The sequence below is a fragment of the Paralichthys olivaceus genome, chromosome 20 (assembly GCF_024713975.1).
Source record: "Paralichthys olivaceus isolate ysfri-2021 chromosome 20, ASM2471397v2, whole genome shotgun sequence".
In the NCBI taxonomy this organism is placed as follows: domain Eukaryota; kingdom Metazoa; phylum Chordata; class Actinopteri; order Pleuronectiformes; family Paralichthyidae; genus Paralichthys; species Paralichthys olivaceus.
Window position 1 is genome coordinate 18,239,534 of NC_091112.1, and position 16,214 is coordinate 18,255,747.

A 16,214-nucleotide genomic window follows, 5' to 3' on the forward strand; every position below is an offset into this window, starting at 1 on the left:
GGCCATATAAACATGACTACAATAAAGAACTATGTTTAAAGGTACAGTGTGTAGAATGTAGTGATATCTAGTGTTGAAGTTGCATGTTGCAGCTGAACACCCCTCACCTCACCCTCTCCTTCCAAACATGAAAAAAAAACCTGTGGCAGCTTCAGTTGTCATAAAAACTCAAAAGGTGTTTAGTTTGTTCAGTCTGGACTAATGTAAAAAACATGGCGGCCTCCGTAGAGAGGGTCCCCTCAATGTAAATATAAAGTATTTAAATATAAAGGGTCTTTTCTGGGGTAAAGAAAACTACAATTCATACAATTTAGATGAAATGAACTAGTGAAAACATCATGAGGATTATTCTACATTAAATATCTGCCAATAGATCCCTGTCAACTAAATCTTACACACTGGACCTTTAAATCTCTTTCTGCATCATCTGTGGTTTACTGACTTTCTGTGGTATTTGCAGGAGTTGAAATTAGGTGTCAATAACTCAAGGCTGTGAAAGTTTATTTTTTATCATTTAATATAACTGTGAAAGATGTGTATTTCTTCCTTGTAATGTCCTGTCAATCAAAGCAAGACAAAAACTGATTTTTGCACATTTGCAACAAGTTGTGTGCTTGTAGATAAAGACCAGAACAGTCTGATGGGATCCCCTCAATGACTCTTGGTTGGCAAAAAAATGTTTTAGTGTCATCAGTATAAAGTGGGGACACACGAGACAAACACAATCTTCTCAAGAGACAATCTTCTCAAGTGTTGATGATTTATTTGCCATTGTTTCGCAGCACAAATCATTTCGGTCACAGGCAATCAGCAAAGTGAAACAATCGTCCAAATGTAGTCATATTCAAATGTACTTTGTGAATGACATAAGGCTGCAGTGTGTTCAGTGTTACCACGAGAACAGAGTAAAGATTCACTTTACTCCAACATTCTTTGTCTGCATTAACATCACCAGTAAGTATGATGTCTCTTGTTATTTTGACTGTGACAATAAGCATAAAGATATCAAAAGCTTTTTGAGGTGGCACATATCACGCTGAAAATTTACAGTTCACAGAAAGTAATAAATATTTTAACAGAACACTAAATTTAAAAAATGTACCTTACAAAACAGTTTGTTGGACATGCTGTTCTCAAGTTGTCCATATTAAAACCAAAACCCCACCAGAGGTGGACTGGTACAGACCATTTCTCACACATAAGAATCAATACAGCCTACACACACAAAACACGACAAATCACAGGAACTTCACTTGGATTAGAGCATTATAAATGGTAGATTAGACCCCATTGTGCTGCAGCATAGGTCGGTGAACTCAAGTACATAATAGATACTTAAAGATGATCAATGCTGATGCTTTGGAACCTCCTCTGTGCTCTGCTGTCAGTAGTCCCAGTCCCTTTTCACATGAAAATAGCTAATCTATTATTCTACTTATTATCATGCAGACTCATCATGAACATTATATTAATACTGGGAAGAAGACAATGAATATATACAATAAAAACAACATCATGATCGTTTTCATGTTTACTTGAATTATAAATGATGTCAGTGGATTGTTGCAGTGTCTGACTGACCAGTTATGATTGTCTTACCATTGGAGTAAGACTGTTCAAATATGTCAGCGCAAATGTGTAAAGAAATCTCCATTTGGATGAATTAAGGCTCTCCCAGAGAATTCCCAGAGTACTCTTGGCTGTTTGCACATCTTTTTATATATAGCAACACGATATTTGGTGCATTTCAGGGATTATTTTGCAATTAATTGATTTAAATAACTTCTTATAGTGAAACAAATGTCCCTCAACGGATTAAATAAAATCCCATCGTCTGTGTTATATGTCCTCACAAGAAATATTAAAAAGCACAAACTCTACCCTGAAATACAATGTGTATCATGCTGACAGATGTTCAGAGTGGATGGTTCCTTTGATACACTTGCTGCTGTATTTGGTCTGGCAGATAACAACATAGAGATAGTACATGGCTCGTTGGGCAGTCGGTGCCCTGGGTGTTCAACAACCCAAGAAAGTCAGTTTCAAGAAATTCTCAGAAAACTTCTCCCTGAGTTCACAATGAAGACGCAAAATAATGTGAATGTAGGTTGATATAACTACGAACATTATTTTACATACACAGATTTGACTTTACATTGAAATGTCAGTCAACAATTACACAGTAATAGAAATGTCAGAATTTGCCGTAAACTTTGTGACATACTGACCAACATGTTTGCAAAGGATGTCAAACCTTTAGATGATTTAGACGTGTTGTATTGAGAGGTAGAAACTAAGATATTCCTGAATCACAGCACAGGCCGGAACAAAACAAGTAGAGCTCTGACATTTTCAGCCTGCTCTTCATCTTTAACCAAAGTCAGATAAAAACAGGTGGTTAACTGGTACAGAAACAGTTCTGAATAAATAGTTGATATAAAAAAAGATAATATCTATGTACATTTAACCCCTTCATCAAAACTAGTAAAGGCAAAACCAAAGCAAGATCTATGCCTCAACTCATTCTCTCTCCTTTACCTGCAGCTTTCAAGTAAAAGAACTGAGAACATCTTGTTTATGCGGAGAAATCCCTGATATGTATGTGTTTAAAACATTCCATTTGGATTCATACTGTTCTGCAGACAAAGCCTGTCTTTACAATCAACACTGGTCTTGCATATAAGTTTAAATTATGAAATCGCAACTTGGTATTAAGACATACATTTCAACACTAATTGAAAAACGTAATTATTTTTCACTTGTGAGTGTGTAGTGAAATAATGGTGTTTCTGGAATCTGGCCTTTGAAAGCACCTTGTATAAACCCCATTAGAAAGTAGAGACATTTTTTCAAATAAATCCTGATAATATTTCCTAGTGTTAGGCAGCTCAGGGCTTATTTTTCTCTTTACATTCACATGTGGGAGTGTGTACCTGGGTTAGCTACTTCAAGTTTCATCTCAAATCCAAACTATCTCAATAATAGTGTAACTATTAGAACTGAGGGATCCTGTGTTTTACTCAGCATTTGTAAACAGTTATTTTATTACAGCTCTGAGTTCATAAATTCTGATATAAGCTACACTCAATATCCACTTCATTAGGTATAATTACATACAATCCAACACAATCCTCTGCCATAAAGTCTAATTGTATAATGCCTGTGTTCAGTTTGTGTTGACACTGTCATCAAGGTGCTCATATCAGTATGCTTTAGCAGTGAGATCATAATTAATGGTGGTGTATGAAACTACATAATAATCAGAGGGGTTTCTAGTATTGTAACACCCACGTACTTTGAAATGTAGACATTTTTCAATGTTTATCTCCTTATAATTAATTAGAAACTCGATGTTATGGAACTGGATTGCATTCGATTGTGGAGCTGTAACATTGTAAAACATTTCCACAAAGTGCATTGACTGTTTCCTAACTGTTTTTAAAAGGCAAAGCCCACGGCAGTGAAATGCAGAAAAATAGAACTCAATGCATATAACCTGCTTCCCATATCTAACATAAGTACAGCGTGCAGCCTAAGATCACATGTGAAAACTACATTCATTTCTCAGTGGGATTCATTTAAGCACAGGTGGAAATGAGACAAATACAGTACGATTAATGATGGCTGTGTTCCAATGGAGCGTCCCATTAAGGCATGCCAACATCCAACCATGCACAACACCAGAGCCGAACACTTAAAGGTGCCATATGTACGTTTGCTGGCGATGGTTGTCTGAGAGCTTCAGCCACCATTTCATGTAATAGTCAAACAGCTTATAGAATATCCTTCTTTGAAGCCGTCCCATCCTGCCATGCCAGGGCTAGCTGGTTCGAATGCTAACTCCAGTAGCACAAAGAAGTGATAGAGACAGCTACTCTGCAAGTACAGGACTGAACGTTGCAACGTTGAGGCCTGATTGGCAAGTAAGCAGCTCCTAATGCCAACTTAAGCTATGTGGCAACAGCAGAAACTTAAATAAAGCCCATTTAAATGGAATCATTTATATAATTATTTTCATCTGATCTTCACAAGCCACATCTGTTCCATCACAACCAACAGGCTCTATGTCAAAATCTTCATACAGCTGCAAACTATTAGTCAAACCCATTGAACTTTAAACCACTCAGAACAACTTTCCTCAAACCCTGTATGTATAATGTTTTGGAGGGTTGTCCACCAGTAAGACTTTTGCGTTGGTATTTTTGTGTAGAGGCTGAGTTAGCAGAGGCACGCATCGTGTCAGATCAGTCCAAACACAGAAGATGTGGCTGCTACACGACTGAATCAACAGTAGGTCTGATTGTTTCATTCCAAAGCTAAGACACTAAGTCAGGAAAAAAAATGTAAAAACAAACCAATCCCCCCCAAAAAATCAGAACCTTTTTTCCACTCAATAAATAAAAACCTGAGGTAACACGTAAGCAGTGTTCCGGTGAGTAATCTCACATATTCCCTGAATGACTGAGGTTTCATAAGACAGCCTGGCTGTGCTCCTCCTCCTCATCCCTCGGAGAGGTGGCTGTTCCCTGAGAGCCTGGAGACGAGTGATGCTGCTGCTGCTGCTGTGCTTTGACTGGACAGCTGGCCACCATGTGGGACACACTCTGGCAAAAGTGACACTTTTTGGGCTGAGGGGGCAGCTGGCATTCTTTGGCATGGTGGCCGGGTCCTCCACAGTTGTAGCATCTGAATTGAAAAGAGAAGATGCAATTATTGCACTGTGGCAGCGAGGATATATCGTCATTCATGTCAGACTGTCTATCAATCAAATCAGAGCACAAAACTTCTCATACATTGAACATATGAGACATAACTTTGACACTGACTCTGCCTGAAACACAAGACCGTGCTGCTGTTATCATTTAACACAAGTGTGTGTAAACAGGAACTGAAGTCTGCATCCATCTGAAAACAAATAAAGCTTGTATACAGCCTGTGTATATAGGTTATGATAGGATGGGCAATAAAATAAAAAGTGTTTTTTATTTTCAACTTCTCTCAGATCAGCTGACACTTAATTTGTATATGATATTGTTTTAATCTGACTAGCATTACATGACAGTGTGTGTGTTTGTGTGTGTGTGTGTGTCTGTGTGATCAGATATTTTTACAAGCTTAGTTATTTAGTAAAATTCCAATAGACCCTTTATTTTATTTATTATTGGTATGATTACTATTATTACTATCATTATTATTATTATTAAGAGATTTTACATGTAGTTGATGTCTTATTTATACAGCCCATCTGCAGTGAAGTAGTTTCCACCACCAGGGGGCAGCAGACTCTGAGCTTTGAGTAAGGTCACTTAACATATCTGTCACCGTTCATCCACATGAAGGGACCAAGTGGTTGGCAGCTGTGAGAGTCTTCAGCCAAATTGATCTCTGTCTCTTCAGGGACAGTGTAAGAGCTGCTTTGACAACCATCGTCTTTCCCCCTCACCATTCAGGATGAAATTATGAACCTTTGGTTTAAAGTTTTCTGTCTTCTTTTGACCTTTTTGGAAAAAGGAAAGCAGATTGAATTTTATATTTTATTCAAAGCACAGTATTTTGGGTTTTGAAACACGTCCTGGGGGATCTTTAACTACCTGGCCAACATATGATGCAGTCACTCTGGAATACTTATTCAAATGTGTTTATGCATGTTTCTGCCAACTATTGATTCTTGGATCTTTTACTCTTTTTTCATGTTTAGCGTTCATGCTGATGGTTTGACAAAAAGAAAGCTCTATACATCATTTTACCAATGAGAGAAATTAAAAAAGGTGTATTATTATTATTTGTTTTATTGCCCTTAAGGGGTTTATTTACTAGTTCTTTTTATATCTAAGTCACAATGACAATTTTTTTGTATAACAACCAGCAATTCTTGGGAGCATATCAGCACACAGCTAGACTCCCTAAGACTTCCCCTAACAGAGGATGAAAGTGAGCACAGTGCCACAGCCTGAATACATTCATCGAAAGATTTGAAATCACAGTTGTGTCATAGGTAAAACAAAGAGTAAATGGATCATGGGGCGAAGCCAGGAATTGTTCTTTAACATTGCAAAATAGGGAGGTTGACCAATTTTGCAGAAAAAAATTCGTAGAACTTGATGATGAAAATAAATCAAGGATATTCAAGGTACTTATTAATGAGTGTAAGCAAGTTGGTGCAGCTTGATTAAATTTAAAGGGCCTGTTGGGCCTTGGCAGAGGTAGTGCTCTACTCAGTAAGTTACTTCATCTTTGAACGAGAAAGCTTGGCTCTGTGCTCCAATATCTTGTCTTCGTTTTTCATAGCATGATCACTTTCTGGAATATGCAAAAGTATGTTTACCCTTTTCTTTGCCATATACATTGTATTCCTTCTATTCCTTCTACATGTCATGTGTCTAAAACACCAGGGATTGTGGTCTTGTGTCCATGATATAATAATATATTATATATATTTTTTATTATGCTCTTTCTACCTCGCTTTTTATTTTATTCAATTACTGCACTGCAGATCTGACCTGCTTAAACTCGTCCAACACCTATTATTATATTTTTACTGTTGACCTTATGTTAACCTGTACACTGCAAATAAAAACCTGAAACTTGAACCACATGTTTTACACTGAATTAGCTTTGTGTACATGCATGTTCTTGCATTCTGACTGAAAGCTCGCAAATGACCAGATTTAGCAAAATATTGTGAGAAGACAATAATTATTATAACATATTAAAAGTTTAAATATATATTTAAACTACGACAATAAGTATGAGGGCTACAATCGAATGTTAAAAGATTAAACTGATTAGACTCAATGCAATTGTTTCATGATGGCTGCATTCCATTGGCTTATTAAGACATTTAATGAAACCATCTTAAACATGATTAATTACTCACAACTTGTGCTTTTTTGCCATGACAAGTCAAAACAGCTCCATGTATATAACAAATAAATTACCATTTAGGTGGAATCTGTCATTTAAACAGAACAGTTCAACACTTTTAAAGAGAAATAAAATAAAAAATTCAATGATAACTCGATGTGATCATATTGATATATGAACACACAACATACCTCAACTGAAAATCAGTAGATGATAACAGTGAGTCAACATCCAAATGCATAAATTCTAAATTTAAAATAACAGTTGTGGCTAAAGCTTGATGATCATGATCACAACCACTGCAGCCCCCCCTCCAGGCTGCTGTTTGCCGGTCTTTCAGGTTAATGGGTATTTCATCAGTAAATCTATGCAGAGAAAGCTAACGATCAGCGAAATCCTGTGGGTGAATTCATTAGTGCAGGATAAATAAGGCAAGTGAGGCTCCAGGACTGCTCTGTGTGACACAAAGCCACACCGGCCACTTAAACAGTGAGGCAAAAACTATTGATTTCATTGTTTATGGTCAATCTGGTTTTCTCCTGGCTCCAGTGAACATGTGAACAAATGAAGGGAGCAGTGTGGTCAGCCCTGCCTGTCCACTCATATACATATTATATAAAACACTTCTGCAAGACGTCTGAAGCAGTACAATTCAATAATTCCATACTAAGACATGCAGTATTGATGTAGAGGTGTTTGCAGCAATGCCAATCACACAATATAAAATATTATAAATATACACTGGGTCCTGATGAAGACATCTTCAGATCTAAGTTGGGAGTTTATGGTATAACGAAGGTTTTGCAACAATGGGACTCTTTCTAGTTTCTGGATGACTAGTGTCCATTACAAACCTGCCTGTTTGAAATGAGCTGTTTATTTGTCTTATGTCTATGGTGCAGAGCAAAGTTAGCGAACTTTGTGTTTATCCTACCTGGTTTATCTACGATGAAGATTTTTTTTAGTCAATGTATGAATGGAGGTATAAGAAGATACGTTTAACTCCGTCCACAGACTGAAGGTACACTGCCCCGCCCCCACTGACTGCTACAGAGCACTGGTCACCTGTTCTGATTTAATATTAAACATATCACATTTACAAATCATGATGAATGGTTTTCCAGCTATGTACAGATACCAAATACAGACGTTTGTAGAATTAGTGGGTAGATGAAGTTCTCTCTGATGCAGGGTAAAAGAATATATCAGGTGATAATTCTTAGTAGGATTCATTTGGTTTTTTGTTTTGGTCTTTTCATTTGTTATAAAAAAGGAAAAACGTAGAATATCAGTATCTTCATTCTTTGGAGCAGTAGAATGGAAACCTGGATCATCTCACCACTAACCACCACTCACTTCCTCTCATTCTCCCAGCCCCCCATCAGTGCTCAGTATTGATCAGCGTGGCCACGAGGGTGGCAGAGGGAGCTCCTTTGTTTCAGTACTCCTGTGACCTTTGAACCATGACCCCCGCTCGCTTACCGCCCTTCCTCCCACCCTTCCATTCTACCTCATTTGCACACCACATCCTATTGTTGCCATGGCAGGGGTGACCTCTGACCTCTCTCGGGCACCTACATCTGTCATCAATTAAACGGATAGGATCCTTTTCCTCCTCTAAAATACAGCATGTATGTTGGGGAGAAACAAGGGAACATGTGAATGCAATCAGAACCGCAGCCAGTATTTTAGGACAGGAAGCTCTGGGATTATTTTTATCAGAGCTCAATGCCCACCATGATTAATGAAGCTGAACTTCATAAAAACTCTGTGAGCGATAATTACTTTGTTGGGTCTTAATGGCCTCCAACCTACAAATCCAACGCTTTTATTCTCTTGACTGCAACATTCATGTTTTGGAAGAAAGTCTGAACATCTGAATGTAATCAGATCCAGACAGGAAGATGTGGGACTACTTTTATCACTGCCATCCATGATTCATATGGTCAAATCTAAGAGATGCTATCAAATTAATAGCCTCAAAGGAACTTCTTAATAAGAACATCAAAGCGGAAAAAGAGTGATTGCAAATAAGTTGTAGTTATTGCTTTTGATTTTTGTTTCGTAGTCAAGAGACAAACAGATGAAGCTGCAGTGTGGGCTGCACAGAAGGCAAAAAATTAGCACTGGGGTCGGAGAAGCCTGAAGCCTAAGATCAAACAGTCTATTGATCCAGATCAGCCTGCTTCTCCAAAAGAGCCAACACGTTTAAAAATGTATCTTCTGTTTGAGTGTCTTATGAGCTCTCTAGGTATCCTTTATCCACGAGATGATGAACTGGCATATCTGAACGCTATAAAAGCTTCTTATCACAAGGCCTGAAAGAGGTTTTCTTAAACTATGGAACAAATCTTTTGTTAAACAAAATGCAAATTGACTCATTTCAAATATTCACTTCACTTAATTTGAATTTTTCTGAGTATTTTTCAAACACGTTGATTTCTGTTAGAAAGATGTTGAAATGTCTTCACTGCACTGCACTTTCACATTTAAATTGTTGTTTCCCTTAAAAGTGATATGAGATTTTCATCCTTTCAGTTCATTACATTAGTCCTAAATGTTAAATCATGTTACCTTCCCTGTATTTGCAAAGGAAAATACTTGACATTTACCTTGTAACTCAAACGGACAGGATTTGACCTTGACCAGTAAAGAAAACGGACTAACTTGTATCCTACAGCTACAGACAGTAAATAACACAGCATTTTGTTTTACAGTGCATTTCTTATTTTTCCTCAAAAATGTGTGAAACTCAATATCATGAAATCTGAAGCATGATGAGTCATATCCCCCCCCTTTGCTTTGTCCTGCTCCAACATCCTGCAGCAAACTGCTTGTACTTTTAATGCAATATCTCTTATACATAAAGCAAAATGTCTCTCACGGCTATAAGGTATACATAATGGAGTGGTTTGATATGTTGAGAAATAAGCTCATTCACTTTCTTCCAGATGGTGAGTAGAGAGGATTGCACGAAGTCGGGGAGTGGAGTCAGGACATAGTCAGTCTAGATTATCATTAGGACCGCAAGCAGGGAGAAACAGTTTGGCTGTCTCGTTCCAAAATAAAAATTTGATTTTGAGATAGAGAAAACAGAAATGTAACAATGATCCTTTATGGCCTGAGACAAAGAAACACACTGGACGTATTTCTTGTTAAACAAAGGCCTGGGGTCTAGGCTGTGTGCAGCCTCCGTAAAGGGGGCTACACACTGAATGATCCAGGGCCGCCCCGAGCAAAAGATGATCAACGTGAAAGAAACAAGGCGTTATCTGTGATCGTGAAAGTGGTAGTATTGCATTATGAGAGAGGGTCCCTGTTGGGGTCCTGTGACCAGTAATAGCCTGCTGCAAAATTATGATAGTGTCAGAAACCAACCAGTAGGAATGCATCATGAAATGATGAACTGAGTACCACACGTTTACTGCAGTAATGGTGCAGATGGATGACGCACGCTGATGACCTTTTTCTCGTATATATTGATTTGTGTCATAGCATTAGTAGGTGTAACTTATACCATTGCTGAAAATGCACCTCAAATCTTACTTTCATGCCTGTGCAGAAAATAAATTGCATATCACTGTGTAGTTTAAGATTCAAATTATTATTTGTTTCCCTCAAGAAATAGTTCCAGCGCTCAGCTCTCCATTAATCTACAACTGATAATTTAAAAATTTCTGGTTTTAAACCAACTTAACTCTTGAACATTGAATGTTGGTAGTTGTATTTTTGAACTTATGACAGAGCTTCACAACTGTTCAGGTTCAGGTAACCTGCACGGAGACCTACGGATGTTGTCCATCCCAATACCAACTGACCCAAATTAATTTCTTTATATACATTTTTTCTAATGTTAAGGACCATTCAGAGTGTTGACACAGCAGGTCACATTCACCCATTCATACATCACTTCTATCTACATCCAATCTCTACCACACATCCCATTCACACACTGCTGGCACAGTCACCGGGGGTAATTTGGACTTCAGTGTCTTGCTCGAGGACCCTTGTACATGTGAGCTGAATGAGGGGGAGATCAAACCACCGACACACTGATTAGTGGATGACACACTTGCATAAGTGTAAGCCTCAACTGCTTGAGGAGTGAATGAGTGTAAAATGATAAGCTATCCCTTATGTCCAATGTGGATGTCCTCAAACTGGACTTACCTGTCCCCTTTGGAGCGTCGTTTCTGGGCACTCTTTGGTCTTTTCTCACTGCCCAGACATGGTGCCCCGTTGGGCCCAGTTACCCTGACAGACTCCAGTCCTTTAGATGATTTCTTAAAGGTGAACTCCACAGCCTCGCCCTCTCTGAGGCTGCGGAAGCCGTCCATGTGCAGTTTACTCTGTTAAGTGAAAAGAGTGATGGTTATTGGGAGGTTAGAACAGAATGCCTGAGACAAAACGTACAATACAATACACACAATACAGTAAATCAGCAAACCAGCAGCTTATTTGTTAGTTATAAAACACTGTGGGATTTGTGATGAAACTGCAGTTTGACATATTTTCAGTTTTCCACCTCAATCAAGCATGAAAACTAATTTCTTGCATTTTCACTTATTGCCTTGACCAGTGGCTTGTTTGTTCTTCACTTTCACTAAACGCACACTGATTTAAAGATTTAAAGGAAGCAAACTAATATTTGGGGAGAACATTTAATTGTTTGTGCAGTTCAGGAATCAGGAATTAACAGACCAGAATGACAACGATAAGAACAAAGGGAACATGCTCCTAGCTTCTCTTCCCATTAAAACACCCATAAAGATTTTACCATCTTCTGCAAGCAGGGAGGATTCAACACAAACAAGAAGCATACAGTTCTCTACAGCAGAGGTGTCGTCCCCTATCCCCGACCAAACAGCTCCAAAATAAAGAATGTGGAGATGCAACCTAAAGTAAAAACACCTAGTTCAGTTAAAATCTGTCGAGCACTTACCTACTGATCATAGCTTCTTTTTAGCTTTTTTTTATTTTTGTAATATCTTAAGGCAAATCCATGATTTTGGATTAACATTTGTGAGAAAAGAGGTACAATTGTTTAGGTGCCGATTATGAAAGAAACATATCATCAGTCTGTCGGGGAATCCTCAGCTCCCTCATAAAAAATCTAATCCTTTAGACAGGCCTGTTAAAACATCAGTGCTTTTGTGCTCCCCTCCTGCTCTTGTGGCTCCTGTACCTCAGCACCACGGAGACGCGGCCGCAGAATCTATCAATCAATGAATCCACTTGGTCAGGTCCAAAGCTGACCACTGCACTAGAGGATGCTGGGTAATGACACAAGGGGGGAAGGGGTGCTTTCCTGGCAACCCTGTTTCCAAGAAATGCACAACCAGAAATGAACAACCAAACTGCAGCAACAAATACATCAGAAGGAAAATGTTATTACTGGTTTGATAATTTATTTATCATCTCAACCCCTGCAGTGTTTCCTGGAGAAAACTCTACAGCACATGATAAATGTAATTTTATTGTTTGGCTAGTCTGTTAAAAAGAAAAGAACTGGACGCATGAGTGATGTTAAGTGATTTGAACTTTCCAAATCTGGCATTCTCATAATCAAAATAACTTAATCTGTCTATCTATCTATCTATCTATCTATCTATCTTAAGCCTTATAAGGTCAGTTAGCAATAACCGAATACGATGTGCAGTATTATGACCTTAACCACATTATATGGACATGTATACATCTTCACGTCCAATTAAAGTTTTCACAGCATTTTGCAAAATCAACATACGACAGTTACCAAACTACTTGACGGCACATGCCCTGGGTGTGAGTGTAACCAAGATTGCTGGCGCTACGACAAAGTCACTGAAACCGTAATTATGCTATCGTTATGTTTTAAGACAAATAGATATAATAAAGTTTGTGAATGCAGAGTTAATATTGCTGGACATACAGCGTAGTGGACGTAACGTTGACATGTATGATAATCAGACTATACTCTGCAACGTGTAAATGGAAATATGAATGGAACATTCTCTACAGCTCACCGTGTCACGTTTTATTAAACCCCTGCTACCAGACTGACACCTACATCTCACTGAAGCTCATATCATGCAGCCCTTACTCTCTCTATTTCCTCACATGATTTATAGCTTCACTGGAGAAACCTGAGGAGAGGTCTCTGCCACACAGCTCCACTTGTGAGGTGGGACTGAGAGTCGGGGCTGGGTGGGCTCCCTGATGCTTTAATGACTTTATAACAGGAAGCAGGGCTGCATAGGGAGAGGAATGGGCCTTGTTATCTCTGCTTTAGCCTCTAACCCCTTTTAAAAAGAAACGTTTGAGCCCTAGCCCCCCACCCCTCCATTCTGCACCTTTTAAGTTGAGTCTGTGAGTGGAACTGAGTGGACGAGTGGCAGCAGTGGTTTGGTGACGGGTGACATAAAGATGTGTTGATGTTTTTACACAAAAAAACACATAAATTGTCTTAGGCCTGCTAAATCTAACTTAACCCCACAGTTTAAGTCAGTTCTATAACACACTGACTGAGAAAACCTGACGTAAGGATCTCAAATGTTAAGATCTAATTCTGAATTCTGAATTCTGAAAAGGAAGATCACAAAAGGCTAATGGACGTGTCTATACAAACAGGTTTTTTTTATCTTGATGTCATTAAAATTGTATAAAACATTTTTCTGTTCACATTGGAAGAGTTTCTCTTCCTTATATATATAACTCTGCATTGTAAAGAGACCTGTGCATGTTCAGTTTGCATAAACATCACATGTAAAAAGAGAATTTAAAATTAAACCCTCATGTTTCATAGTTTTAGAGAAATAAAGTTTTGTTAAAGTGAACAACATATTGTTAAAGCAGTTGTTTGGTATAAAGGTGTGGAGGAAACTAGGATGAATGGACTGCATTTAGGCTCATTTAGCTCCTCTAAATACTTAATCATTATCAAAAATCTGTATCATCATATTCAACCTTCATCTGCTTGATGAGTTTTCTGTGATTTTACCTGTGTTCCACTAAGATGGATTTGAAATCGAACTGTTAAATATTAACTCAAACACTCATTCACATCCATCTTAGCAACTGCATCACATTCATTCCCTCCACATGTTTCCAGGTGGTGCAGCAGCCAATGACTTGATTTCCTATGGGGCTTCCTTAAAATGAATGTAAGAACAACACAAGGGAACAAAGAGACACACACTGTGAGGCCTGCGCTGTGTCCCCCATGAAAGAGTCAAACATGAGAGCAGCAGCATGGTCTCACCTGATGGACGAACACATCCAGCGGCTGCTCCAGAGCTGCTCCGTCCCTGGTCTCCATGGACAAGAAGCCGAAACCCATCCGCACGTTGAACCACTTACACACCCCGCTGCCCCGGGTCAGAGCCGCCTCCTCCTCCTCACACCCTCCTGCACAGCACAGCACACAAATGATATGATATGATATAAAGCATGACAGGCTGGTACTAGCATATTGTTAATATCTAACATTAAATGATCAGATAGTTACCCTGGAGATACAATTTGGTAGATGACATAATAACATGGCAATTATTTTATTATGTATTAATCTACAGTTCAATTTCTCAATTAATCAATTAACTGTGAAAATGTCGATTACGAAATGATTTATTTAAATGTCTTGTTTAGTCCACAACAGTCCACAAACCACAAGTATTCCATTTAGCACAAAATAAAATATTATGGAATGAGAATATGCTATAACAGTCCAGTTGTTTTTTTTTATCATTTTGTTGGATAGTTTCTATTTTGTCTTCATCAGAAGAGCTCGAACCGTGTAATACCTTCTACTGACATAATTAAGAATGCAAGGTCAACCTGCAGTACAAACAAACACATGTCAACAAATGTGACACATTGGATTTATCCCATTAATGCAAACAGAGTAGCTATTATATCATCTCTCTAAATATGCGCGATGACAGAACGAATCAACTAAGTTTTGTTTTTACGCTGAGGAGCAGTTTGTTTCGTTTCGGTGAAAAAAAAACAGGAAAAAAAAGAACAGAGTTTAATTTTGCAACACTAAAAGTTTGACTTGTCACGAAGTGATGGTTTAAATGTCTCTGCGCTCCTCCAACACCTCCTGCAGCTCTGCTCTGCTCCAACAAGTCATGGCAGCAGCTCTCCACACTTCTCTCACTAGACAACCACAAACAAGCCCTTCAGAAAGAGAAGGGAAAGACAACACAAGAGGAAGAACCCTCATCTCTCCTTCTCTCTCTCTCTTGTTCCTCCTTTCAGAGCATCTCCCCTGCAGCTCCCTCCTCTCCTCCTACCTTCTGCCATGGTCACAGGTTCCCTCCCGCACACGCTGCTCCGGACCACAGGCGGTTACATGGACCCAGTTAACTTCATGCAGAACATCCGTGCACGTTTCTCTCCGTGTGTTGGCGTGCATGCGTGTGTCCGCAATCCTCCAGGAGAGAATGTGTTCCCCTGCCTCCTGCTCTCTCCTTGCACAATGTGCACAAGCCCTCTGACCCTCCTACCTCCAGCAACCCCCACCCCACACACACACACACACACACACACACACACACACACACACACACACAAACACACACACACACACACACACACACACACACACACACCGATCTCCATCTTTTCGGTCAAGTCCACGTGATTTCCAATCTCAGATACGTCACACATGTCCAATGAGAAGAAACCAAACCAATAGACAAACTGACCAATCAGTAATTTGCATCCTTGGGCCTATGAGGGATAACGCAGTGCCTTAAATTTTACAAATAAATTAAAACATTCTGACAGCCAAAATAACTCAAATACTAATAATTAAAATTGGGCACATGACATTGAACCCGTCCCTTAGTTTAAACCATAAATGACACTAATTCCCTTATCTTTAACTCTAAAATCCCTTAATGTGGATAAAACTTCGGATTGTGCATTGCCCCCCTGACTGAATTATACATGGTCCTTTCATGCACAAATTCATAATAACCCAGTCATGTTTTATATTTACAATTTACAAGACATAATCTGTAGAAAACACATAAATCCCTATATTACTGTCCATTAATGTATTCTCGCTAAATCAAACTACCTGAATAGTAATCTTTTAAAATGTCAGGATATTTACGGTGTAGTTATAGTTTTGGCAGGGTATTTTATATCAACCCTTCATCCTATTTAAACCTTAAAGGGACATTTAAAAGGCTATCTTTCAAATTAAAATTGCATTTACTCATAATTTTAACAGGATTTAGTTTTTGCCTTTTCAAATTAAGGGTAAAATCGAGGTCTCAACAAGCTAAACAAATATCAAGTGTTGGGATTAATTCTGCGTGTTTCAGTGGATTGTTGTTGTTATAGCGACTAAAAACCTA

The 16,214-nt window shown here is 38.6% G+C and overlaps 1 protein-coding gene across 1 annotated transcript; it reads right to left on the minus strand.

Moving 5' to 3' along the window:
• Nucleotides 1–727: 727 nt before the first annotated feature.
• On the minus strand, nucleotides 728–15,267 carry LOC109631525 (protein lin-28 homolog A-like). Its single transcript, XM_020090357.2, has 4 exons — nucleotides 15,141–15,267; nucleotides 14,105–14,250; nucleotides 11,035–11,213; nucleotides 728–4,686 (listed from the first exon to the last, which is right to left on the minus strand). Exons 1-4 carry the CDS (start codon nucleotides 15,148–15,150, stop codon nucleotides 4,470–4,472), a joined length of 552 nt encoding a protein of 183 aa, XP_019945916.1. The 5' UTR covers nucleotides 15,151–15,267; the 3' UTR covers nucleotides 728–4,469.
• Between the last annotated feature and the right edge of the window lie 947 nt (nucleotides 15,268–16,214).